Raw genomic sequence first — 27,387 nt, forward strand, 5'->3', positions numbered from 1 at the left:
AATTACATGATGAGATTTATTGTTAGATGCAAAGTGTTTGGTTTTGCTTTAAAATTTTTAATTTATCGCTTACTAGTTTTACAAGAATTTAAGTATCTTTGTGGCATGTGGGTTCTTTCAAGGGTTTGAGCAGTAATTAGAACAATTTGAAATACAAAAGAATTATCAAGTGATTTTTCTTTGTAGTTTTTCATGGTCAAAACTGCATCTACAGGTACACTTTTACAGCTGTGAATTCCTCATTCCTATTTTTAATGGAATTCTTGTTTATCACTTTTGAGAACTTCTTCTATTTATGTAATTACATTTAAATTGTCTCTCTTTGCATGTTAAGATACTTGAAATGAGAAATGCAGAAAATCAGGCTGCCCAGGAAGATGCTCGTGCAGCAACGGAGCACGGTGCAGCTGCGATTCCTCACAGTGACCTTGCTCGCCGTCCTGGCCATGGCACTGAGCTGCCTCACACCGAGCTGACAGGTCTGGCTGGTCAAGCTCCCTACACACTGAACTTCAGCTTTGAAGAACTCAACACAATTGGTCTTGATGAAGCTCCTCCACGCCATAGTAACTTAAGTTGGCAGGTATTTAATACAGAAATGTATTCTGCTTGCTTACATGTATGGAAAAGAGGATTTTTTCCAGGCTTGTTATAGACAAGTCAAGAAATAAGTCTCTAGGATAGTTCAGATGCTTTCAGTTCTCAGTCTAGGTAAAGCTTAGTTCTGCAGAGATGTAAACTCTAACCATACTCCGAGTTGAAGTCTTTAATTTTTGCCATCTGAAAACTACTCATCTGTTCCAGTAATCACTCTTGATGACGAAAAACCTAAAGCTATCATGCTTTTCTCATCTAGCCTAGGGTGATGTCTTCCAAGGCTTCTGTATTTTTGTGTTATTCAGGGTTTGCGTATGAAATATTTTGGCTATGTGCTAAGCAGACGTTAGCCCATTCAACAAATATATTTGTTAGGTTTTTGAAAATAGACAGTGCTCCACGACATCAGAAACTTGTCCTTATGTATAATCTGTTTGTAGATTCCAGAACTGACATCCTTCTCCAGCCATGGTGGTCAGTTTTCTTCTGCATCTTATGACACCATGTGAAGAGTTGGATTTCCATTTGTCTGTCCTTAAGAAATAAGACTAATCAAAATAAGACTTGGTGGCTAAGTAGTGGTTAGAATTAAAAAAAAAAAAAAAAAAGAAACAACAAATCCAGTGCAGATTTTCAAAGGAGCCCTTTTCATCTCTAAAAGTAAATTATCAAATCTTGAAGGTGCAACAAAATACAAAGACACCCCAAATTCCTAACTATAGGTGATACTTTCAATAATCAACATTGTGAAAGTGGGTTTGGGATATATATCCTAGAGATGGATTTCTATCCCAGATAATTCTGAGTGTGTGCATGCATGCACACACAATTAGGATACTAATGACCCTAACTGCCCATTTCCATGGAGTATCAATGTATGTATTTTCTAGACCAAAGTGGCATTACACACATTTGATGTGTTTGAATAAACAGTGCTTCTGATGCCTATATAGTTATCTAAAGTTGAATCAAAGGAATGAGAAAGGTGGCTTGTCCTTCAGAAAACATTAGAATTCACCTGTTAGAATTTTTAAAGTCAATACTGACTTGTATTTCAGCTTCTCTGTTGTGGTGAGTTGGCCCTGGCTGGATGCCACGTGCCCACTAAAGTTTCTTTATCACTGCCCTCCTCAGCTGGGCAAGGGAGAGGAAATATAATGGAAGGCTTGTGGAACACGATAAGGGTAGGGAGAGATCACTCGCCAGGGACCATCATGGGCAAAGCAGACTGCACTTGGGGAAATTACTTTAATTTGTTACCAGTGATGTCAGAGTAGGGTAGTGAGAAATAAATTCTAAAAACAGACATGGGGGCAAAGAGGGTTATGTATGTCAGAAAACTGATTTTTTTGAAAACATATATGTGCAATGGAATTTTGCCAGGAAATATTGAAGTATGTATGGTAGAGGTCTTTTAAAGACGTTTTTGAGATTTGTTCAACATTTAGATGAATTCTTGCTGTCTTTTTAATATAAAATGCAAATTTTGTAAATGTATGAAATGTATTAGAAAAGCCCATCTTGACATAGAAATCCAGTCTTTATAATTATATGCTCAAAAGAGTCTCAGATGCACTGGATAAAATGCTTGTTTTGTGGAAATTTTTAATTATGGGAGCGAAGAATAAGAATATTTTCTCAGTTTAGTTTGTGTGTGTAATTCCATATATATGTTTATAGCAAGCATATTTAATTATAGTGTTTACAATTTCACTTGCATAATCTTATTTGCAGCAACAAAAAGAATAATTAAATACGTACTTAATGCTCTGAGTTATTTCATATAAGAAGATTAATAAAAGTAAAAATAAATAGTTCATTTAACTGTTACCTTTTTCTCTTCTTTTTTTTTTCCCAGTCACAAACTCGTAGAACTCCAAGTCTTTCAAGTCTTAACTCTCAAGATTCTAGTATTGAAATATCAAAGCTTACAGACAAGGTGCAGGCAGAGTACAGAGATGCATATAGAGAGTATATTGCTCAAATGTCACAGTTAGAAGGAGGTGCCAATTCTACCACAGTAAGTGGGAGGTCCTCCCCTCATAGCTCAAGTGCTTTCTATATGGGCCAGAGTACGTCGGGGGGCTCCCTGCACTCCAGTGCAGAACAGGAAAAAGGAAAAGATGGTGAACAGAAACAAGAAGATGGAAGAAAGTCCTTTTTGCTGAAGAGGAATGATGTTGATTACAGTACCTCAGGAGTTTCTACTAATGATGCATCTCCTTTGGATCCTATAACTGAAGAAGATGAAAAATCTGATCAGTCTGGTGCTAAGCTTCTGCCAGGAAAGAAGTCTTTGGAAAGAACAAGTATTTTCCAGGCTGCAGATTTAAAACTTAAGGGAGTTACTCTCCGGTATCAGAAACTTCCCAGTGATGAAGATGAGTCAGGAACCGAAGAATCAGATAATACTCCACTTCTTAAGGAAGGTAAAGATAAGAAAACAGATATCAAAATAGAGAAACAGCCCAAATCTCCAGAACATGGTTCTGAACCTATTAGAACCTTCATCAAAGCAAAGGAGTATTTGACAGATGCCCTTCTGGATAAGAAAGATTCGTCTGACTCTGGTGTAAGATCCAACGAAAGTTCTCCAAATCATTCCCTCCACAATGAAGGAGCAGATGATTCACAGCTTGAAAAGGCAAATCTCATTGAGCTTGAAGATGACAGTCACAGTGCAAAAAGAGGAATTCCACACAGCCTTAGTGGCCTTCAAGATCCAGCTGTGGTTCGCATGTCTATTTGCTCAGAAGATAAGAAAAGCCCTTCTGAAAGCAGCCTGATAGCCAGTAGCCCTGAAGAGAGCTGGCCAGCCTGCCAGAAAGTCTATAATTTAAACAGAACCCCTAGTACAGTCACCTTAAATAACAACAGTGCTCCAAGCAATCGAGCTAATCAAAATTTTGAAGAAATACAAGGTATCAGAGATGCATCTCAAATTATCCTGCACCCTGGCTCAGGTTCCAATCCAACTGCAGTTCAGAATGAGAACCTGAAGACGGTTGCTCACAAGCGAAGCCAACGTTCAAGTTATACCAGGCTTTCAAAAGATTCATCAGAGCTCCACACAGTTGCAGCCTCAGAGGGGGCTGGTTTTGGAGAAGAGAGAGAGAGTATCCTGTGAAAAGCAGCCAGGATGAAAAGAGTATGCTCATGAATTGTTGCTTGGAATTCTTTGTCAATCTGTGCTTACATTAATCTCTGTAGTTCAAGCTTTCAATATTGTAAAAGAAGGCCTAGATTATTTTCAGTCATTTTCTCTGAAAGGAGGAGTAATTTTTATGAGAAGCAAGCTACTTCAGACCTTCCCCACATGTAAAAGCAGTAGTTGTCAGCATGGAAAATCAGTTATTTGTTAAAACACCATGCAAAGGTTTGGTCAGGGGCAGATTTTACAGAAGTATGTTTTAATTATGAAAAGTACAATGTGATTTTGCTTTTCTCTTGGGATATGTATTACTTATCCCATCTAAACATTCCGTTAATTCTCCATGTTTGCAAGTAAAGTTAATGGTGTCCATCCTTGCCATTTGATGTTCAAGATGCCAAAACATCGAATAGCACAACCTTACCAAACTTTGCATTAATTTATGAATTAATGTGTGCAACATAAATTACATATGTTGAAATTTGAGTGTTAAGGTACTTGTTCGGCTATATGTATGCTTTTACTCTCTATATGTTCAGTAGTTACTGGTGAATTTGTGAACTTTGGATAGAGTGGTGGTAAGGTTTGTAAGGAATGTTGTCTTGATGTGTCACTGGAGTTGGCAGTTATTTATAAGGTAATACCTTATCATTGACTTAGTGGAACCATTATTTATTATAGGTACACAGTTTTGCAGTCACTGAATAGATGGTCTCCGTAGATGCAACCGCCAGATTAAAATACTGTAAGGATAAAGTATGAATATGATGTTTGAATTTATGAAGCAATTGTGGCTGTGTGTGGTTTTTCCTTGGTACAGTGTTTATCATTAGGTCATGGAAAGAAAAATAAGCAGTGTTTGCCATTTTAAAACTAATGCATACCTTTTGGAATCTTGTCAAAGCTGTTCTCCAGCTTCTTTATTTCTGAAGTACAGTGTTTGAAGATTTTTTTTTAATCATCTAAGTAATGTATCCGAATGATGTTATAGCAAATACTTGTACTGTCCAGTGAAATCTGCATGGTTTTGAGGAAGAATTGTTCAAGCTAGAGTCTGCTAATAGAAAGAAAATAAAAAATAAATTGGCATGTTGGGCTTGTGTCCAAATTTCTTTTTATTTGCAGTACTTTGTTTCTTCACTTGATAAAAATGTTAAATCCATGTTCTTATGGGTTAAAGTACTTCACAGATTCAATTCTTTAACATGCATTAAAACAATATACTTTTTAATATAATACTAAATAAGTATAAAAATACATTTGATAAATGAAATTGCCAAAGCAGACGTTTCTAAATTAAGTGCTGTGAGCTGCAGAGAAGTGGATACCTCTCACTAGTCCAGAGCAGTATTCCTGCTGTTTTGGCAGTCACATGTGCTGGTAACTCTGCACAGCTTTGCTTGTATCCCAGTGCATCTCCAACCAGATGCTTCCCAAGGGACCTTGTGGTCTTGACCTTTGTTTTCCAAATCAAAAGGATGCATTTTCTATGCCAGAGTCAACAGAAGTGTTTCTACATTTATCTAGGCTCTCTGTTTTTTAGTCCATGGATGTCTTATACTTACAGGACTGGAGATATGATCTATACATTTCTGGATTTGGTTGGTATGTTATTTGGTTGAATTAAAATTTACTCAGTGTTACAGAAATACTGGAGACTTTAGTGCACTATTAGATTAATAGTTCAGCCAAAAAGCCTCCGAAAACAAAATATGAAGCCCCCAAAGCCTGTGTAGCTTCATAATACTTTGCCAAATCTTTGGGAACAGTTTTTTGGGTTGGGTTCTTTGTCTTAAAAATAAGAGTACATTACTCTGCTCTCAGACATTTTTGGGATGTAAAAGCTTTTGACAGAAAGATACTTATAATCATTGTTTTGTAAGAGAAGACAAGTTTAGCCTTTTTCATTTAGACATATAGTATTGACAAAAGATGGACATGGGATGCTCACATGGGATGTGGGTACCTAAAGTCATTTCAGTTCCAAACTGTGGTTCCATCCAGTTTCATGGACTGCTTTAGCTGCGTTCTTTAGTAATGCAGGCTGTACTTTATATCATCAAATGTGTTCATGGACTTTTTATTTAATGCCTTCCTAGCAAAGTTCCTAGAATAGGGAAATATGAATACTCTATGGCAAGTTTAAGAACAGCATGCCATAAAGCTGGTTTTTAACAGGACAGTAAATATAACTGGCTCTCAGAATCCACTTGCATAAAAATAACTAGACAGAGTGAATTCTTCTAAGTGTTTTTATACAGGTGTTCATAAGCTAACAGGAGAAACTGGTAGTATGATAAAGGGAGAGAGGAGAAAACAAAGAAGGAAATTAAATACTTAATACAACAGAGTAGTAAGTGTCCTTTAGTACATAATGGAAATATATGTTAGTTACTGTAAATGTTTAATGTTTTTTTCACACATAGAATATAATAGAATAACATTTGCAAGAATTAAAAATACACTGCAGTCTCCTAGCTGAAACTTGGGGTTTTTTTTCTCTACCGCAGTTTCTATGGCTACTTGCTTGCATAGTTGCGCAATTTTTCGAGTTAAGAAACCATAAACAATTTCCAGTGTTGAAATATTTAATGTTAGCTCTGTGACTTGTGGGAATCATGGAACCCAAGAGTTCCATGGAAAATGGAAATGAATGAAAAGTATAAAACAATAAGACAACTGCAAACTTATTTCTGGTACTCACTGCTTTCCGGAACTCTTGTAATGATAGTTTATGTATCCACTCTAATTTTGGATGGCTGAATGTACAGGAACTTGAAACTATGACTACTTTGTCTAACTGAATCTTAAGAGTACAGTTTGGCTTGTCCTCATGTTATGATGCCTGGATAGGATTGCATGGTAGGGTGACAATAAACCACTTTTGGAAAGAAAAATTGGATGCAAGTAACATTCCAGGTTTTATATGAGACTCTTGTGGCTATTTGCCAGCCTTTTCCAGGATTGCAGTTTGAGGAAGTGAGAGAGGGAAGTTCTTACATTTCACTTGTAAAACTTGCAACAAAATGATGGTCTGGTAAAATTCTTGGAAATCTGGAAAAAAAACTTCCATTTTGTGCCTGTCCTGGTCACTCTGGGATATTTGATCACCCTGTGTGACTTTGCTCATACAGCAGAATAGAGATGGGATAAGTAAGTAAGTTGTAAAGTTTTCAGACCCTAGCTTTCTTAACTTTTCTTTTCAAATACTGTTACATTTTTTGTTTCTTCCCCTTTTTTTTAATGTAATCTTTGGGAAATTTTCCTGAGACACACTTTGCATGGATTTATACAAAATGAAAGTAGGTAGTTTCTCTTGTGGTCTGGGGCTCAACTGTTCACTTCTGTCAACAGAATCCACAAAGCCTCTTTTTCACATGTGCAGCTCTCATGGGAAGCTTTCTGGACCTTGCTGTAAGAATATGGGAAGTTCTCTGTACAGCTACAGGATAACACAAGCAGAGGAGCCACAGTTCAGCACGTTGCACCCTGTGGCCTTGATCATTTTGATCAGCTTTGTCATCTGTTACAGGTTTGTTTAAGTTTCTAAACACATTACTAAGAAATTGCCAAAGAAAAATAAGACCTAAATATTTGAAGTCTCATAAATGAAAACTACAATAGTGGTGAAATATAAGTGTTCCTACCAGTTACTGAATTTTCAGACACACGAGAGAAAAGCATTGTAGTAATTGGTATGACATAAAGACTGCTTTTGGGATTTTGGTCTTTTCTGTGCTGTATAGGAGTTGTAGTGAGGTGGACTTAGAGCAAAATTCCAATTCCTGTTAAGCAGAGACTGGAAAGACTGTGCTAAACTTACATGCTGGTTTCTGGCAGCCCTTGTGCATCGTATTTTCTAGATTTCAGTTATATTTCTTAAGGCCCATTTCATTAGATTAAGGGCAGGGAGAGCAAAAATTTTACTTAGAATCCTTCTTGGGAATACAGAGCAGTTTCATAAGTTTGACATATTCTCACAGGTTTCTGAATTGTAAGAAACTGAAGAAAATAAAAGGGAAAATGGGTGCTCAAAAAAATTCATAGTGTAAATAATATCACACCATGTTTCCAAGCTTTGAGTCTAACATTTATATTTTCATGTGTGGGTCTGACTCTTGTGATATGCTTAATATTTTGGTTAAGTTTTGGTTTAGAAGTTTATGCCCTATCTTCCATGAAGTAAGACTTAGAGCTACAGGGTTCTTTGCAATGATTTTTGCAGTCACAAGTGATGTAGTTCTTAAAGAAGACTGATACTGACAAGACCAAATGTTTGGGCCTTTAAAAACATTAACAGGTGGTGTTCTTGCCCCCAGATTGTTGTGATGCTGGCAGTGGATAAACTTCTAAAGGAAATTGTGTTGGCCAATTTCCTTCTCTTAGTTTATCGTTATCTTTGGGTCACCTAAGGGGAAGGAAAAAAAATCCCTGGGATATTTTAGAAGAAAAAAGACTTTTGGAGAAAGAAAAGACAGGTGAGAGATTGTGTAACATTTTATGTAGCAAAAGGCTACAACTGAGAGTGCTACAACCCACCCCCAGAAAGCCTAGGGTAACGCCATCTCGTTAATGGATGTCTTGGGGCAGCTTAGAGTAAAAGACCCTGAATGGCTGGTGTTTCTAAATATATGCAGGGTTTATTGCAGAACAGTTTGGTTGCAATGGAAAGCAGGTATGTACTATTTTGGTTATTATTGTCTATATTAATATGACAATATACACTTTAAAATATATAAGGAAGGGACAAGTGTAGAAAATTCTCACCATCAAAAGGCATCCTTACTCCAGTTGCTAGTTGCAGTTACAATGTCTGGTAGTCAGAGTGGGGTTGCAGACCATCAGGTGATGGGAGAAGTCACACATCACCTCCTGAAACACTACATCTGTTGAGTTTTCATCAACTCTGGTTCAGGTGAGAATGGGAACGCCCAGGTACCTCTCTTGGGGTGGGGAGTTTCACGCTGGATGATGATTGTGGATTAAGGCTGTGGTTCACGGGACACTTCAGAAGCCTTTCACACCCTTAGAGCTGTCTGTGTCAGCCCAGTAGAGTCCATTATGGCCCATCAGCAGAGATGAAAACCTTCTGGCTGAGTGCGAATGTCCCAGTACTTCCCCGGCAAGGGAGCTACCAGAGCTGAGTTCACTTGAGTAAGGACACGAAGACATTCCCCGGCTCTCAGGGTTTGCCTCTTCCGTGGTTCAGCACCAGCCTGCAGAGGCGTGCTCCCCCTGCGCCTGGCCGGGCGCTGTGCGCATCGCCGGCTTGCCCCTGAATGCTGGAGCTATCAGCATCACTTGTGGGTACATTCTTCTCCCGGACCTGGGATGATTGGACCACAGCACTCCTTTATCTTATCTCAAGTGCCTGTCACTGTCCACGCTCCAGTCAGTAGGCGAAATCAGGGTGGGCTGTGCTGGTCGCAGACGAACAGCTTCTTTGCAGTTTGCTGGACTGGGCAGAAGTCCTCTGATGTTTTTTACGGTGTTTAAGCCATTAACCATTTCAGTCTCTCACAGAGTTGGTGTATATTTCTTTTAAAGATGAGATTCCAGCAACGGAGCTGTTGTTTCTTGTTATGTGACTTCTCAGAGCTGCTATTACACACCACAGTGTTCAGGGTTCTTTCATGTTTCAGGTCTGAGTACTGAAATGGCATATCCTTGTTGCTTCTTACAGAAGTAACCTGGATTGCAGAATTATCTTTGTGAGTAAACCAGTGTCTGTATATCATTACTGGAGTACAATAAGTTTATTGTTTATGAAAGAGAAGGGGAGGAAAGGAATGTTAGTGGTCCATTATAAGATTTTTCTTTGTGCCCAGGATTTCTCATGGTAGAAAACAAAAGGAAAAGTTTGAATAGTTTGTACATGTCCCTGGAACCTAGAAATAAAAACAAAGGCATAAAATATTGACTGTGGGGAACAGTTAAACTAAAATGGAAATTTTGTGATGCCTTACTGCCTTGCCTCTGTAATTAAACCACAGGGAAGCAATCAGCAGAGATTTAAATTTTTGGTTTTGAATATTTCTTCTGAAATAATGTGATGGTTTGTGCTTGGCTAAAAGCAATACATATTCTTGAATATGTTTACATATTGTGGTACCATCAAATCTTCCTCGTTTGTTATAGTACTTTTGAGAGGCAGCAAAACTTTCCTAGGTTCATTTTGGACACCAAAAATCCTTTCCCACCTCAGCAGTGGTAGAATACAGAATCATATGTATTTTTTAGGAGAGTCCTGAGCTTTCATCTGCCAATCAAAATGGACTTTTGTTGAGAGACCACCTTTATTTTACATTCATTGAAACAATAGAAAGTCCTGAAATCGAAACTGAAGATTCCTATTAAGTTGACTTTCTCTCATTACCCAGCTTTTTTTTTTTTTTTTTTTTTTTTTTTTTTTTTCCCCATCCTCCTTACATTCCCTGACTATAAACCTTGCAGCCTGTTTATGGTCCTGTCCTTTTGGTAAAACCTAAGATTCTAGCTTTGAATGATCCCAGCTTTAGGCATGCCAGGCATTTGGGACTGGGTATATGTTTGCTGTCCCTTATTGCTGGACATGCTCCTGTCCTGTCTTGCCCCCACGCCCTGTGTCCAGTGCACGAGCACATCGTGTACTTGGAACTGTTTCAGTTCTGCCTCAACACCTGACTGGTAGCTGGGGCTTTGTTTGCTGGCAGTGTGACTTACCTTCCCAAACTTTTTCATGATAACCTCATAACTGCTGTACTCTGCAATTTTTTCCACTTCAGCAACGGCAGAAAATGCTGTTGTACTGCAGTGGTGGTGGTGTTTTTTACTTGGATGAGGATATTTCATTGGTGGGATTTTTTACCCCAGGAAGGTTTTACAGCCTAGGTAGGCTCTAAGTTCTACAATCAATTTTTCTCTCACTTCTCTCCATCCTCTTTCTCAAGTCCTGGAAAATTCACAGGACATATCCACAGTCTACAAAGCTGGTTGTAAAATACATTTTATCTGATATCTTCATTGTGGACACATCTTTAAAAAATGCACTAATTTATATCTGCCAATGGAAAAAACCTTTCAACTTTCTTTTGAGGGTGGGGGAGGGGGGCGTGAATCTCCTTATTTGTTTCTTTGCATCTGCTGCTGGTAAATAATCAGGCAATGCTCATAGGATAAGGACAGTTGTCAGCTCATCTACAGCCTAAGTAGTCTGTTAAGATTGTAGAACTTTATAGTTGCACTCAGGAAGGGTTAATTTTCCTCCTGGTTCTCTAAGTTATGCCTGATGATGCAGGTCTGAGTGGCACTGCAAATAGTGTTATGGACATTTTAGCACTTGCTTTCAAGTAATCTGAAGAATCTGAAGGGTTCTACATTTGTTTAAAGACTCAAGAGTCAACCTTTGGTGTTCAGATATTTTTACTCTGAAAGATAAAAAGAAATCTTGATTTTTTTTTTTCATTTTCTATAAAAGACAAATCATCAAACCATAAGCCTATTTAACCTCCGGACATATTTACACCTTTGGAATATAAAGGAGGGTTTAGAGGTTTTGTTGTTCCAGGATGCCTTCTGGTCTTAATTTTCAACATCATCTTTTCAGTAGCTTCTTTCAAGGTGTGACGAGGAACCATGAATAATTTCCTCTGTTTTCACCATCTGTGCTACCTTCTGCCTCTCTTCCATCTGATGACAGACTAGCTCAGCTTCATCAGATCTTTTTATATGCTAATATGAACCAGAGTCTTTAATTTTGTTGTCCATGGCTACAGTGTTCAGTAATTTTTATTTTTTTTGTCTTCGCATCAAATTTCAGGTCTTTTTTTACAGTAATTTCTTTAAGCACCTGGTGCTACTTTGCAAAACTGAGATCCATAGAACTAATTTATCTGCACAGACCCATTACTCTCAAGCAAAAAATACAATGGTGATTCATCCTAGATTTGCAAGAGAAGGTATTTATGCTTAAAATTCAAGTTCAGGAAAGTAGTCCCACTTCTGTAATTTTCCAGTATAGGAAGGGGACAGTTGTTTTATTCTCATCCTTGAAATTATTTGGACTTTCAGAAAAAATTCAGATTACTTTTCTTGGGACTAATTGTCTTTTAGCAGAGACCTGCCACTGCTCATCTGAGATGGACCTTGATTCTTGCTGGAGTAACTGGCTTCTAAAACATAAGATCAGTTGGCTCAGGTTCTGTCAACTACTTTATGGTTCTTCAGTTCTTGGTTTTTTTTTTTTTTGGTGTTTTGTTGGTTGGTTGGGTTTTTGTTTTGGGGTTTTTTTGTTTGTTTGTTTGTTTGTTTGAGGTACAGTAGATGAAAAGAAACAAAAAATCACTTATATTTAAATAGCCCCTGGTGTTTCAGGGGTGGGTAGAAAACGATCAGAGTTTTTTCTCTTCAGGAATCTTATCAGGCTGTGGAAAGGTGGACAGAGTTTGTTGTGGGTTTTTTTGTGGGTTTTTTGTTTGTTTGTTTGTTTGTTGCTTGTCCCGTTTGGGTTTTTGTTTGATTTTGTTTTGTTTAGTTTGTTTATTTTTTTTAAACTGTCAGTAACAAATCTCAAAATAACATCTCTATCTGATCTTGGATCTGATGAAGAATTCTTTACCTGTTCTAGTCCACTCACCCTTCCTATTTCAGTGTGAATACCGGGTGTCTGTCAGGGTTAGGGTACTGATGCTCTTTGCTGTGGGAGAGATCCTTATCAAAAGCATAAAGGGCTCTATGAAAGAATGCACTAAAAAGCCTTCTGTTTCTTCTCTCTTGACTGAGTGTCCAGATTTTGGACTTTCTGTTGGAGCTAAAGAAGCTCAACCACCCCGTTGTCTGCTCCACATTCACTTGGCAACGTTACCTTGGTGCACCAGCCACACATGTTCAATTCAGTGTTCTCAGAGGTTCTCTAGGTTGAATAGAATTGTTTCCAGCATGGAAGACCAAGAGAAACAAACCAGGTAATGATCAGGGCTAGGACTGCAGGACAGAACCTCAATGGAGTTGACAGCATTGCCATTCCTGATTACGTCTCTTCAGATTGCAGCATCGTTTGGAGAGCAGGTAAAATTCACACTTAGGACTGTCACTGCCACTGTCACTTTTTTGGATAAAGTGAAGTCCTATAGCTTTCCCCCCTTCCCAAGCAATTCTGTTTTAACTAGGGAATGTAGTTTTTTGTAGCCTCCCATTCCTAAACCATTCTTTCGTGACCAGGATGATAAGAGGGGGTGATTTTTTCTTCACAGGATCAAGTCAGCACCATGTTAGTAGCAAAGCAACGCTATCTGTAAAGGCTGCTCAACAGGATGATGATTTATGACATGTCTAGAGTGGTACTTGCCATAGTGGTGCAATTCATCAGAACTTTGGCAACCCTTGAGAGTCTCCACTGCAGATAGTTGTGAAGCTCTTCTCTGCTGAGAGCAGAGCCAACAGGCTTCGAGCTGATATTCAGCAAGAGTTATGGCATCACACAGGAATCCGGGGGTTGCTGTTGAGCTTCTAAGATTGATCTGTGAGTCAATTGATTGATTTGAGTCTTAAAATGAGGACTGTGACACCTCTTTCCAGGTCACTGAGAGTAATGCACAGAGATGTTTAAATATACATTTAAAAATGGAGAAAGAAAATATTCATAGGTTGCACTGAAGGGCAAGTCTTTCTGAGAACTCTGAGTTCTGTAGCAGAGCCAGGGCTGAGATGACACAGCACCTGTAACTGAAGTATGTGTGAGGATGTGGTGTGAACACACGCCGTGGGTAGTGCAAAGGTTGAAAATTCTTAACTGCCTGGGAGCATGTGCAATTACAATATAAATATGTAAATGAACAACACTTCTAAGAAAGTAAATCACGGCTAAAGAAGAGAGATTTCAGGAAAAAATTACTGAGGATAGTCATTAAAATCTTCCATGTTGATGCTATGTAACACTGAAATGTATTCAACTCAAATATCTTAGAATTATCCGGATTTGAAAATTATGAAGAAAATAACTTCAAAATTCACTCATGTTGTAAGACCTTCTTTTTAATGCTTTCTGAAAAGAAACAAGTAGAAACAGAAAAAAATCCAAGATAAATTGACTCCACATAACTGTTTGGCTTGTATATTTTTCTTCTCTCCAATTATCTTACAAACCAAAATTATTATGGGGATTTCTGCAATACTAAGAAATCAATAATTATTTAAAAAAAACCCAAAAAACTTTTGAGATCAGAAGTGAGGGGTTCTGAACATTTAGACCTTTCTAGCATACCAAGAGTTTTTTGTCCAGATTGTAGCTTAAGCATACTTATTTTTCTTTCAGAGTGGTTTCTGTTGAAATTATGGATCCAGTCAAAATAATCTATAAACTATGATCAATTTTTTTGGAGAGACAGTTGTATCATGGAGATACAGCTAGTAGAAGATAGGAGAGGAGTATCTGGAATCTTATTCAAGCCAAAAAGGGAGGGCCTGGGGAACTATCTTTATTTGACATCTGGAAGAACTTTATTTATCAAGCTTTTATTATTCATCAGGTGTTTAGACTGCAAGTTTGAAAGTTAATATTCAGTTTTCAAGAATGACCCTTATCAAATTGCTCCAATTTCCTCCTGTGTCTGAGTAAGCAACTTGCAGAAGATGGATACAGCAGATGTGATATGTTTGACTGCAGTAAGACTTTCATCACTGAAGCTTAAGCAAATCATGGAATGGAGTGAAAGCTTACTGCTGGAAAAGGTAAACCTGGAGTGCCCATCAGTTATCTCATGTCAGAGTAGGGTCATTAGTGAGAGTCTATTTGGTCCATTCTTGTTCAGTACCTCAATTTATTAGCAACATTATTGGTGGAATCTCAGAGTTTGCTATTGTCTGAACCTGCCTTATCTCAAAGGACGGAATTATTGATACACAGAAGACTGTAAATTAGCATGATGCCATTCAGTAAAGGCATGTATAAAGTATTGCGCTTACAAACGTGAAATCAAATCCACAAATATAAAATGTATTATAAGCCACTGAAATACTGCAGATAACAATAGGGTTTTAGTGTGGCTACTAAACCAGTAGATAAGAAGATAAATAATACTGTGGAAGTGAGAGGGAAGAAGGGAAATGTCTGATGGGTGAATTAATAGCAGAATTATCCAATCCAGGAGAGGTATGTCCTGCTGCTGAAGGTGTACTGTGTCCAGACCTGAGCAACTTTAATAAGCAACGGAGGACAATGGCAAAAACATATAGAAAATATGACTTTGCAGGTGTGTAATATTGGAAGAGTTGGATTTAGAGGAAGGTGGAATGAACATGATTTCTTCAGATGCAAAATATTGTTACAAAAAGATTATAATCTTCATCAGTGAAGTACAAAGTAATCAGCTTCCAATTTGTGGTGGAAACCCCTCCCAAGTATTTTGAAAATAAAAGCTTTCTACTGAAGCAATATCAGTGATGCTAAATTGTGGAATTTCATTCGCTGGGAGTGTTTGAGAGTAATGTAAATGAATTGATCATAAGATGACCTCCTGCCACTCTGGTTTGCACTTCTTGGTTTTACATTGCCAAATGCACAGAAATTTGTTTCAAACATCAGCTGTCACTGTGTTCAGCACTGATGGGACTCCCAAAGGAAAAACAGCATGTGCCAAACTATATGTGTTCCTGGGAAATTCACTGATGAAGTAGGCTCAATGTAAATACCCATGAAAAAGAAAAAATTGCCAAATTTCCCTTTGGAGCAGGTCCATGAATGGAAGTTCAAATGCAGAAGGTCCCGCTTTGAAATAGAAAGAGCCAGGCAACACAAAGATAGCAATAAGCCAGACTGTTCCAGTTGTATGGGATACAGTGGCTGCCAGTTCAAGTGGAGGAGCAAACCAGTGTATTTTGCATATCAGATTAACAGCTCCTTGTTCATCCTTGTTGATGGTCAGACTTCCAGTCACAAATATGACACCTGTATTTTGCACAGTGACCTCATGCCCAGCCTACTGTCATGTTGGGTGATTGCATTCATCTTACAATGTTATTAACATTGAAAATTAAACGTATGGATCTTGGAAGAATTGAAGTACTTGACATAAAATCCTGTGAGCTTTCAGGCCAAAGAATCTGCTTTTACTTCACCCAGAGATCTGTGGCTGGCAGTGTTTATGATTTCTCCCTGGCTCTTTTTTCTTAGTGATTTAAACAAACTTACCTAAATCCTTCCAACGGGATAAGAACCATTCTTTGGCCTATTGCAATGGAATCTCTCCTGTTGATATTGATACTGATACTCTGTAAAACATAATGCTGCTCTGGGAGGGCTTCTGGGCCACGTAACTCCCAAGTCGTGACTGGCAATTGTTTGAATGTGTGGCAGGTACAATTTCACTTGATAAATGACCAATTTTAGTGCCCAGGATGCTCCCATTGGTAGTATTACAAAGGTAGCCCAGCATGAGACATGCTAGTTCATAAGAATTCCCGAGAGGGAGAATGATATTTTCCATTTTTACAGATGCTTAGAAACATGAGGGAGTGAAATGACTTGCAGAGATTGCATACAAAGTCTGTGGGAAATTTGGGCTAAGAGCTATGTCTTATAGCTCCCAGTTCAAAGTCTTAACCACAAGATCGTGTTTCCCCCCACATCAGTGAAGCCCTGTTTCATCACCTTCAACAGCTGATAAATTACTGGTTTGAGCTGCTTAAATGCCAGAACTTTGAAGGGAAAGGTAAGAAGTTTTTGTGGCTTATAAGTGTTTTCATGGACACCTTAAATCATTCACCAACTCTATAAGAATCTAATGAAATTAACTTTCTTTCCTGACTTGTAATTAAGTGCTTAAGAAAGCTGTGGAAGTCATCAGTTGATCAAAAAAAAAGTACATATCAGCAATAGTTCAGAGACTAAGAGATAGTAAATTAATACTTCTAAAACTTGAGATTGATTACATTTATAAAACTCTTTATTTTCTCTCCAGAAAACAGAAGAATGTCTATAAATATCTCTTCAGCAAAACATTCAGTTGCTTAGAGGCATCTGTCTCTGAAGATCTTTTTGGAAGTGTGCTTCTTTTGAGACCTTTTTCTGTGATGATTACATCAAACTGCCACACAGCTACCTTACATTTACCTTTAGGTCCCATGTGACACTGTCTCAAAGATAAGGACAGATACCCACAACTGTTACAAATTGTGAATATGTCACATAATAACTCCACTGAAGTCCTTAGGCATTTGTTTTTGGGCACGTCTATGTTTCAGTCTGATGCTTTTAGGTCAGCTCATGCAGATGATGAGGATGACTGGAAAAGCTGTTTGAAGCATCAAGAATCGCAGCCAGGTTGCGAAGATTTAGGTGCCAGTACAGCCTTGTCTGTTCTCCATGGTTGTCCTCTACTCTACTGAAGTCTGTCCTGGACAATCTTTGGTGCTGGTACCCAACCTAAGAGAATGGAAGTTTGCTTAGGTCTCACTCACGTACTGCAGTCATGCTTCCCACTTGTACTGCAGAGGCAGCATTTTTCAGGATTGGAAAAATGCTGGATCACCCCAGGACAACTCCCTCTCTAACCTTTGAGTTACTGCATGACTTAATGCCCTCAAAGATAGCACTTACAGAGCTGGTTTTCCTTTATAAGTCTGAAACTTGTATATCAAAAGGACCTGCTGTTTTAGTTTTCTAGTGAATGGCTTTCATTGGAAAATCTGATTGATTAAGAAATTTGGATCACAGAACTCTTGGTTTTAGTGTCAGTCTTCCTTTCCTCTGTCATTTACTAAAATCTGTTCACTATGTCTATTATTTTTGACATAATAATAGTCTTTTTGTTCTCTGCTGGATACAGTTCTGAAGGAGAAACCCCTACTTTTTATTTCTAATGTAAACAATATTTTAAAAATGCTCCTCATTACATATTCACATATTTCATGTCTATTATTTTTGACATAATAGTAGTCCTTTTTGTTCTCTGCTGCATATAGTTCTGAAGGAGAAACCTCCACTTTTTATTCCTAATGTAAACAATATTAAAAAAATGCTCCTCATTACATATTCACATATTTATTGGTAACACCCTGAAATCATATGTGAGGTTATAAATGTTATAAATACATGGGATTTAATAATAAATAACACTAACTAATAAACCCCAACATGGAATCTAAAAAAAATAAGTTCTCAAAGCTGACCTACTTTTTGTTCTCCCTGCTTTTAGTGAATTACACGCTTCCTATGATAATATTTTAGTGTTACTTTATGCTTGGCAGGAATTGTGTTACTGAAGGTGATTCATTAATAATTTTCCTAGCAATTGAACCTGCAAAAGGAAGTTTTAAAGAAATACCCTTACAGCTAATTATCTTATTTTTCCCTAGAAAATGTTAAATTTAGTCTGTTATGGGTGGTATAGTTATCAAGGACTAAAATCCTTTATTTTCCATAGGTTATGCAGTGTGAATAATATCTAAAATGGAAAAAAAAGAAAGAAATAATTTATGTTCTGACTGAGGCACAAGGCCGCTGGAACTAGCATTTTATATTTGTAAATACTGTGGAATTAGAAGAGGGATTTTTAGCTCTTTCTTTAAACTCTTCAGAGAGGCTAAAGAATGAATCTGTCCACCCCCTTCCCGAGTTCACAAGACAAGTAAGTTTTACATACTTTTGTTCTAATAATCTTCTTTCTCGTAGAATTTGTGTCTGAATGCACTTTCTACACTGCAAATACACTTTCTTCTGTTCTGCCTCTTTCTTACATGGACACGACTTTTTTACCTCATTCTTTGGGTATTCCATGTTTTCATTACCTGTGATTCCTTGCATAAAACCTACTTTTCTTCCCTTCCTCTGGCACAATAATTTTCTTCAGAATTTTCTTGTGTGTGTGTGTGCACATGATAACACTTATTCTTTTTGTTCTGCATATCCTTCTTGACTCATTCTTCCACTTGTAGTCACGTTTCCATTGTTTTGTGGCAGGCTGTTGTCACATCATATTTTTCAGTGGAAGACCAATAAATCCTGAAGTACCTGCTTTGTTTTCTCACTTTGGCGCCTGGCTTCTGAGTTTCTTTTTCTATTTGAAAAATTTTGGTTATTTTTAGGCTCATAACTAACAAATCTTCTTCCTTCCCGCCTGCCACAGTCCAGGAAGTTTCTGCCTTTGGATGTCTCTCCAGAAGTGCTCCCTTTCCCCTTACAAGTACAGTTCTGCCACCTTACTTTTAGATTTTCTGAAAATACTGCTACCCTCAAAGCCCTGTAAAATAGAAATAAAAATAATAGTAAGTATCCAAAACTGCCAAAAGACAACATACCATTAAATAGTAGTGACACTCTATGTCAGATAGACCTGACTTCTACCCTTTTTAACTCTAAGCATAGCTTTTTCTTCTAAAATAAACTTTTAAATTCAGATAGGTACATAAATTAAAGTAATTCAGTCAAAAAATTAAATCTTCAAGGAATTCTTAACATTTGAATGACTGAGGAATCAGATTTACAGTGGAATTTAATTTAGTTTTATAGGTATTGTGATGGTTTGATACTTACAGGATGAGGTCCAACCAACAATTACAGCTTTTTCTGAAAGAAAGGTAAGTGCAACATTGAGATAATGAGAGCAAAATGGGAATTAGGAGAGATGAGTAAAAAATGTGTCCACCTGTGTAGCACCTTCATATGTGCTATGTGCTCTAAACCAGCTTTCTAACAGGAGCTGGACTGAGTTTATAGACTGGCATGTGATTTACTCAGCCTTCTAACTGTTCCATCATTTGAAAAGTACTAATGGGAGATTTACTTAATGCATTTTACACGAGCCTTTTAAACTCAAAGAGGCAAATCCCTAGCAGTGGCACTGTATTCTCATATACTTATGGGGAGAAATACAAAAGCACTGGGAACATACTTTTCCAAGAAGTTGTGAAATGTAGCTTGACCAGTCTTCCTGAAATAGCCTGCCCATCTTATTCCTGTATGTATTAACACATGTAGACACTGAATCTGAACTTTAAAAAATACTTACATGTTCATATTCTTAGTCTGTTTTTATTTTTTGGAGTTTGGGTGGTTTTATTGTTTTGTTTGTTTTTCTTTTGTTTGGCTTTTTTGTTTCATTTTGGGGTTTTTTTTGTGGATTTTGTTTTGTTTACTCTTGTTCTTGAAGCAAAGCTCTTCTACCCTGATGAATGGAAAATAAGAATCTCTAGTAGTTAACCTCCTGCACTACAATGTCCATGAGAAACATTTCCTCCCAGTTCCATTGAGGTGTCTGTGTGTCTTTCTGATGCTGTGTGAGACTGTTTTTTTCTAGAGGCATTAATATATTCATTAATATGAGACATTCATTAATATGTTACAGCTGAGTGTGAAGCTACTGGTCTGAACAAGGCAGAAATCTCAGCAGCAGCAGCATCTGTTGTTGAGCACCAGTTCTTCTTTATTCTCTGCTTTCTGCATTGGTTTACAGTAGACTGTCATCACATTCCTTCTCTTCCAGTACTGTACAGATTTCTAAAAGGTCACAAAGAGCTTGTGGATAGGCAATGAGGTTGACAGAAAATATGGCTGAAGGACACTCTTAGAGGTTTTCTGAGACACTGAATTTCCCTGGGGTGCTGGTATCCAGTGTAGCCAGCCCAGCTCAGTTCTGTGGGGTGCCTGAGTGAGAGGGTCCACCTGGGATGGAGGCTGGGCTCTCTACCCCAGTTGAATGAAACTTGCACAAGACAACAAACTTCAACCTCATTGTTTTTTAAAGAACAGATACACTGCTTTGATCTTTTACAGTCTAATGAGCAGGAAATACTTAGTCTTATGTTACTTCTGTCCTCCCTTTTTCTTCCTGCCTCTCTCTCCCCCTTCAGAGCACTACGTCTCTTCTCAGGACAAGAGAAAAATAAGGTGACAGGTGTAACTCCAATAGGATATGCAAGTTCTGTATTGAGAAACAGTGCATCAAAGTGAACCTCCATGCCAAAAAAATATGAGGAAAGCTGTTCTAGGAGCATGTGAGATGCTGAAATTACATGGAGGATGTATAACCCAAAGCTGATCTTGCATTCATCCATCAGCATCAGATACGGCAGCTGTTAGCAAGAGGTGGGCTTCAGTGAGGCAATACTGCTGGTCCTGTGTCTGCTCAGGTGCAAGATGGTAAGTATCCAAATAATTTGTTCTCTTCCAAATGAAAGAGAAATTCAGCAGGTTTACAGTCCAGTTCTTACAAAGAGAAGAAGAAAAAAAAAATACCACAAACAACTGTGTGTGAGCTTTTGAAGTTCTGCCATCAGTAGTAAAACTTAAGAGCTGTTTCAGGCTGTTAGTTTTAAGGAGAAATACCTGATCTATTCATAAAACTGATAGTCACAGACAGGGTGTAATTTGTGGTGATACTTACTAGAAATTATAGAAACGTACTCTTTTTGGCAAGTAATGCAGTTAGTTTAATTGTTTCAAATCTGGATAGGCCTTGTTGCTTCACATAATGTCATTTTACCTATCCCTTCATTGCGTTCTTGTGAAATAGAAGTAAAGTGCTGTCTTCTGGGGCAGCTAACAGCAGTAAGTCCACTGCAGCACTTCCTGTGCAATTAATTTTTCTCAGTTTGGCCCTATTTATAGCTCTTGCCGAATGCAGTGACTGCCCTTTTAAAATATTTTTTTCAAGACAAGCAATCAACTGAAACAAAAATTTCTCTCAGTTACCATGAGTGACTCCAAAAGTAATTGCATTTGTTTGTTTTGTCCTTTGCTTTTTCCTTCAATTTACCTTAGCTAGTAGCTCACACAATCGGTGACTGTTGCGATATCAGCTTGCTTCATTGAAATACTGTTCGCATTTGGCTCCTACACTTTAGAATTATGTTAGAATTTCTAACATAATTAGAATGGCTGTTCCAGAGAGGAATACGGTAATGTGGGTAAAACAAATTTGATTTCAAAGATCCAACATTTTCATTTATCTGTAGAATCAGAAAATACCGATCCTTTTGCAAAACAGTAGTTTTACAGAGTACATTTGTGAAAACCTTTTTCTGTACAAAATTAAATGCCAGTGCTTTTTTTTGCCGTGCAACAGTTGCATTCTGCTATCCCTCTTCTTTACAGCTTCCAGTAAAAGCTGTGTAAATAATTTCTTGTAAGTAAGCAAGGGCAGGGGTAAACACAGGAAGAGATTCTTACCCACAGCTAATTGTCATTAGCAAATCATAATTCCATCGCTTTCCCATATTGCATTAATCGATCCCGACTGCAAAGCGTTCTATGGAAGAATCCTTAACACACACTAGACTGTTTAGAGAACATGTTTTACTTCCCAGCGTCAAGCACAAATTAGTTCTATCAAATGCTGCTTTTCTCACTGCGTTACGTGCAAAGCATTTGGTGTTTCAAAGCAGGGCTCTCGGCAGGTTTTTGCAGCCCGTGTGGCGGCTCGGGAGCTGGGCGGAGCGCGGTGCGGAGCGCGGTGCGGTGCGCGCCCGGCCCGGAGGGTGGCACTGCCCCTCCACGCACCGCCCGCCGCCCGAGGTGCGTCCTGCCCCGCTCCCAGGCAGCGCCCTCGGCCACGGTTTGTCAAAATATTGGCCCCGGTTCTGCAAGTGGCTCCCGAAGGGTTTCGGTGCGATAGACACAATGCTGTTTGCCCGGGGGTGAGTAAACAAACCCCAGCCCGCTCTCTGCGTTTCCCTTACCTGCAGACGGGCTGGAGAGACTCCTACCGCCCGTGGGTATGGGCCTCCCGATTTCTGACTGGGATAAAATCGGGAGCTGGGCCATGTGCTGTTAAGGGCGATATGCAAGAAAGGGGAAGCTTGGAAACCTCTCTTCCAGATGAGAGAATCCTCTTGTATCTCTGTTTCCCCGCCACCCCCGTGTGGAATTGTCTATTAGGTGTATTTGCAACTATCATGCATAGCCTACTTCAAAACAAATTGCAGAGTTTCGGTATGATTGTCGCTAAAACTATTGTGCTATCACATACTTGTCTGCAGGTCGTCTTGATCGTTGTGTTGAACTACTCAGTTAACAGGACTATGGACAACAGCTGCGTACACAGACAGTGATGGGCCAGGGAAAGAGGTGAAAATGTCACAGATTTTTCTGATGCGTTCTGGAGGGACAATGACAATGGTATAGAATAAAGAAATCCCACATCTTCAAGGAAACTTAAAGAATTAATGTTAAGAATAATGTTGGGCACTCAGCTTTGACCTTGCTGTTTATCTTTGAATGACAAAATCTTAAGAACAGAAACAATGAGTGAATCTCTAAGGGAGGACCTAGTTTAAGCCCCCAGTTCTGATCGTAGGATTGCATTGTCAAGTCGAGGAATTAGTTAATTCTGAAAGAGGAAAAATGTTTTCCTTTCTTAATTTACATTTTTAAAAACATGTTTGTTTGTTTTCCTGCTCAGCTCCCCACGCCTTGTAAATTGTGAATTTCTATTTTGGCTGTGCATGATAAGGAAATCGGTTTCATTCTACAAGTGTGTTAATCATCCTGTAGCTTAAAAATATCAAAGTGTAAACGCCGTAGTTTCTAAAGGGGTTGCTCTTAAAATAATTACAGTCATCTGACCGTTGCAGCTCTGTAATTCTATAAAATAAACTGTGGGTTTAAAGTGACTTACTGTTGTTTCACCCCAAAATGAGCAGCAGGGTGAAAAAGTAGTTTTGACTGTGAAATTTGGTGGCAATTGCATTGGATTGTTACTGGTTTGGAAGATCTCAATACTCTCATTCCAACCCCGAGTGCGCTGCTGTTAGGAGTTGGGTAAAATACACGCATGAAAAAGAGTATTTCAGGGGCTGAGGCGTGCTGATTTGCGGTAATGAAGTATTTCACTACCGGGCTGTCAGGGTTAAACGCCGACTGCACGGAGCCGGAGCCAGCCCTGCGCTCCGGGCTGAGACAGTAGCGAGCTTTGGCCACAGGAGGCACAGCCGGTGTGCGCCGCACGGAGCTTTCCCTAATCCCGGCGGGCTGGGCACGGCGAGATGCAGATCAGCCCCGGGCCGTGTCCTTCCCTCCCCACCCCCCGGCCCGTCCCAGCTTTTGCTAACCTTCGTGTCTCCTGCCTGCACTGATCCTCCGGGAGGGCGCGCTTCTGCTCGGGCAGGGCAGCGCCAGCATTAAGAGATCAGAGCTGGCTTTCTCCCAGCCTGCGTGAATGGATTTGGTGTCAAGGGCAAGGAAAGGCAGCTGCTGCTGCCCCAGAGCACCACCCACGCACCTGTTGGCGAGGGAAAGCGCTGCTGGCCCCAGGTGAGGCTCCTCCTTTCACACGAAGAGGCCCCGGAGCACAGAAACCCCAAGCAGCTCCCCCAGGCCCAGAGCAGCGCCTGCCAGAGCTCTGCTCACCCTCAGCACCAGGCAAGATTCCTTCTTTCAGATTGCAAGAGACTCTCTGAAATTCCCAAGTACGACCCACAATTTAACTTCTCATTTCGGGGAAGTTTATGCCTGCGCTTAAATTAGAATGTCATCTGATAAGGCACAGTTCCCACAACCACTGTCTTATGACAACTACACATATTTAATGAACAGTGGCTCCATGGGGTACAGTAAGTGTCCCTGGAATAATAAGGGATATTGCATCGCTTCTGAGGGCAAAAGAGAAAGAAGAAATAAACCGTTTCTGGCTTTCAGGAATTTAGATTGCTATTTCAAACTTAATTTAATTCTTATGGAGAGAGTCCCTGTAGGAGCAGCCAAAGTTTAATCAGTAACACAACAGCGATTTAAGTCAATTCTCAGTATCTTAGTCATATGGAGAAGCTGCTGCAACTGATTAGAAAGCCCATTTCATTGAAATACTGCATGGAAGCATGAAAATTCCAGTGAGGAAAGGCAACAGTCACTTCATCATTTTAGATCCCATGTTAACGCATCACCAACTCTCACATTCAAAGCCTTTTTAGAGAAATTTAATAGTTGGGGCACTAATAACCACCCACAACCCTTAATTCCAAGTGATTATTCCAAGCACAAATTAACAGATCTGGGCCATTACTACCCCGAACTGAATCATTCAGAGGGGTGGGAGGGAAGAAAAAAGGCAATACTCCATGGGAATGCCTCAGGATTAACTGCTTTTGTACATTTCCAAGCACTTTTGTCAATAGCATCCCTTGTGTAATAAGTTCCTTTTCTCGTTCCTTTCACACTGTTTACAGGCAGATACTTAGAAGGTTGCAATATACACCCAAATAAGATTTTCCAAGTTACAAGAATTATTCACTTCAGGTAATTTTATTCTTTATAGTCTCTACATATTTGAACTTTTACTTGATAAATTCATAACAATGTATAAGTATTAAAAAAAAAAAACAACAAAAACAACACAAATCAAAGCCAACAGTTGGTCCCCAAAGAATAAAGCAAGCAATCAGTTCAATAAACACACTTGATTTATTTTGTATAAAAAGGGTTAAGTTTACAACTAAACTTTTATAAAAAGTTTAGCATGATTAAGTACATCATTACACTTTTTGCAGAAATGTGTATTTCTGCCACTATACAAGAAAACTCTAATTAAAGAGTTCACAATGTTTCACTCATATATATATATTTATATATAAATATATACACAGCATTCAGTCCTAGGCTCGTGTCAAAAAGGTAATTTCTGACCACAGACTTTCCTAAAAAACTGAACACTGGATCCTTCCGGTACTCACGCTCCACCTTTGGAAAAAAAGGCAAAGTCTGCTTTAAAATGGGCAACTCCTTGTGAGATTTTTGTTTCGCTCCCCACGTTGGGAATAGTATATAAAGGAAGCCTTCCAACTAGGGAAAGGGTATTTAAGAGTCTCTTCATAAATAACTAGGTTCAGTCCAAGTTGAAAAGTGGGGTGGGGATAAAGATGAATCTTGATTTTTTCTTCTTTATTCATTTTAAAAGTTCCTTTTACTTGAACGTGGATTTTCCCCTCCAGATACAGCTGAAAAATAAATTCAGCACCTCAAAAAAGAAAAAAAAAATCCTGTAGACATTTTCTTGTGCAAAAGGAAAAAAAAAATCTCATCAGTGGAACACCTGCAAGAGATTGAAAAGAGGCATATTTAGGAGAATGCTAACAGGGCAGAGATCCGGACAGACTGGCGCCAGAGAGGAAGCCACAGTTTGAACATTTAACCAAACACTCAGAGATTGGGCAAACCCTGGCGTCCAGATGCAACACATACAAGCTCACACACTCGCTCTCAAGAGCACAAATTGAACATAAAAATAACATACACTCCAGGGAAAGGCTAGAAAGAGGATTCTCAGTCCAATCTTTATTTAGATCTCTGTAAACGCAATGTTCAGAGGCGCCAGTCTGCCTCTTAGAGCAATTATTTGATTAAAAGCAGTCACTTATTTAACTGATAATGTAGACAATCCCACATCACAGAATTCAAGGAATTGCGCCAAGATTCCCAACTTAATCAGTCACTTTGGCCCAGGAAGTTAAGGCTCCAAGAACAGATAAGAATTTGCATTAGGCAGCGAGCAGGATCAGAGGAGCCTGTGCTCCTGGGTGAACCTTAGCGACACACACACACACACACACTTAGGACCTCAAGACTCAGTTTTCAGTCTCATTTCTTACTGATTACAAAGGCATCTCCTAATCAACTTTTAGGACCTATTTTTAGCACTTGCCATCACGCCTCCCACTCCCCGGGGAGGCAGTTTTTACCCGAAGTTTAGGAAAAAGGCGCACCGCACTCACCGTTTGATTCAGCCACAAAGTGCTTTGCTGTCGCTTGACATGAGCTCTGAGGGGAACTCGGACGCCTGCGAGAGAACAAGAGCGGGGTAAGGGCGAGCACTGACAGGGAGGCCGGAGCGGATCGTCCCGGCTCCCGCGGCGCGCCCGGGGCAGCCCCGCCGCGGAGGGGAGCGCCCGGCGGGCGCTGCCGCTGTCACCGCCACCGCGCTGGGGACACGGCCAGCCGCGCCAGCCCCGGTGCGGCTCAGCGGGGGAACGCGCTTACCTGTAGCGAGAGGATGCTGATGTCTGTGTTGAGGGTGGTCAGAGGAGTTCTGGAGGAGGGGTTCTGCCCGGGTCTCTGGTGGTGCAGACTGACGATGCTGGGGTGCGAGTCCAAGGCGATCTGCAGGTCCAGGATGTAGTCGATGACGTGCTGCAAGATTTCCATCTTGCTCACTTTCTTGTTCTGCGGGATGCTGGGCACCAGCTCCTTCAGCTTGGAGTAGCAGTCGTTCATATTGTACAGCAGGCTCATGGGGTCATCCACGGGGGTCTTGCTCCGGGAGATGCCCAGGTTGTGCTCCGAGAGGCCGGTTTTCCTGACGGACCGCACCGGGCTGAAGGCTTTCATGCTGGCAGGCGGGCGGAGAGCGCGGTTCTGGCGTGAGGGCTGGAGCCTGCAGAGCGCTGTACTGCCGCTCTGGCGCTGCCGGAGCTCGCACTGAGGGCCAGCGCTGCGCGACTGCTCTTATACGGCGGCCGCCGCCGGGCCCGGCCCGCGCTCGCTGCCATTGGCGGCCGCCGGCACGTCCATCACCGCGGGGCGCCCTCACTGGTGGGGCCTTCCGCCCGGGCAGCCAATGGCGGCGGGGGGCGTGGCTGAGCGCTCAGCTGAGGGAGTAAATAGTGCGCGGGGATGTACGGGGCCCGGGCCGGCCGTGCCGTGTTCCCGCCGGGCCCTCAGACACCCCTCGGGCCCC

The 27,387-nt window shown here is 39.9% G+C and overlaps 2 protein-coding genes across 3 annotated transcripts in view; one reads left to right on the forward strand and one right to left on the reverse strand.

Moving 5' to 3' along the window:
- Positions 1 to 4,842, forward strand: part of KIDINS220 (kinase D interacting substrate 220) — a 72,993-nt gene extending 68,151 nt beyond the window's left edge. For both annotated transcript variants that reach the window (XM_041419921.1, XM_041419930.1), the window contains 2 exons: positions 335 to 583; positions 2,456 to 4,842. In XM_041419921.1, coding sequence (XP_041275855.1) covers positions 335 to 583; positions 2,456 to 3,724 — 1,518 coding nt within the window. In that variant the 3' untranslated portion in view covers positions 3,725 to 4,842. The remainder of the gene's footprint in view (positions 1 to 334; positions 584 to 2,455) is intronic.
- Positions 4,843 to 25,099: 20,257 nt separating this feature from the next.
- Positions 25,100 to 27,134, reverse strand: ID2 (inhibitor of DNA binding 2). The gene is made up of 3 exons (XM_041420488.1): positions 26,691 to 27,134; positions 26,426 to 26,490; positions 25,100 to 25,746 (listed from the first exon to the last, which is right to left on the reverse strand). Exons 1-2 carry the CDS (start codon positions 27,036 to 27,038, stop codon positions 26,434 to 26,436), a joined length of 405 nt encoding a protein of 134 aa, XP_041276422.1. The 5' UTR covers positions 27,039 to 27,134; the 3' UTR covers positions 25,100 to 25,746; positions 26,426 to 26,433.
- Between the last annotated feature and the right edge of the window lie 253 nt (positions 27,135 to 27,387).

This window comes from Onychostruthus taczanowskii, unplaced genomic scaffold (genome assembly GCF_017590055.1).
Source record: "Onychostruthus taczanowskii isolate IOZ18803 unplaced genomic scaffold, ASM1759005v1 scaffold11, whole genome shotgun sequence".
Classification (NCBI taxonomy): domain Eukaryota; kingdom Metazoa; phylum Chordata; class Aves; order Passeriformes; family Passeridae; genus Onychostruthus; species Onychostruthus taczanowskii.

What these genes read in the sequence shown, in the direction of transcription:
- ID2 (XM_041420488.1), bottom strand. Translation starts at nt 27,038, where the DNA reads ATGAAAGCCTTCAGCCCGGTGCGGTCCGTCAGGAAAACCGGCCTCTCG. An exon ending in TCAGCATCCTCTCGCTACAG is followed by an intron (nt 26,491 to 26,690) that starts GTAAGCGCGTTC and finishes GTTCTCTCGCAG; the next exon opens with GCGTCCGAGTTCCCCTCAGA.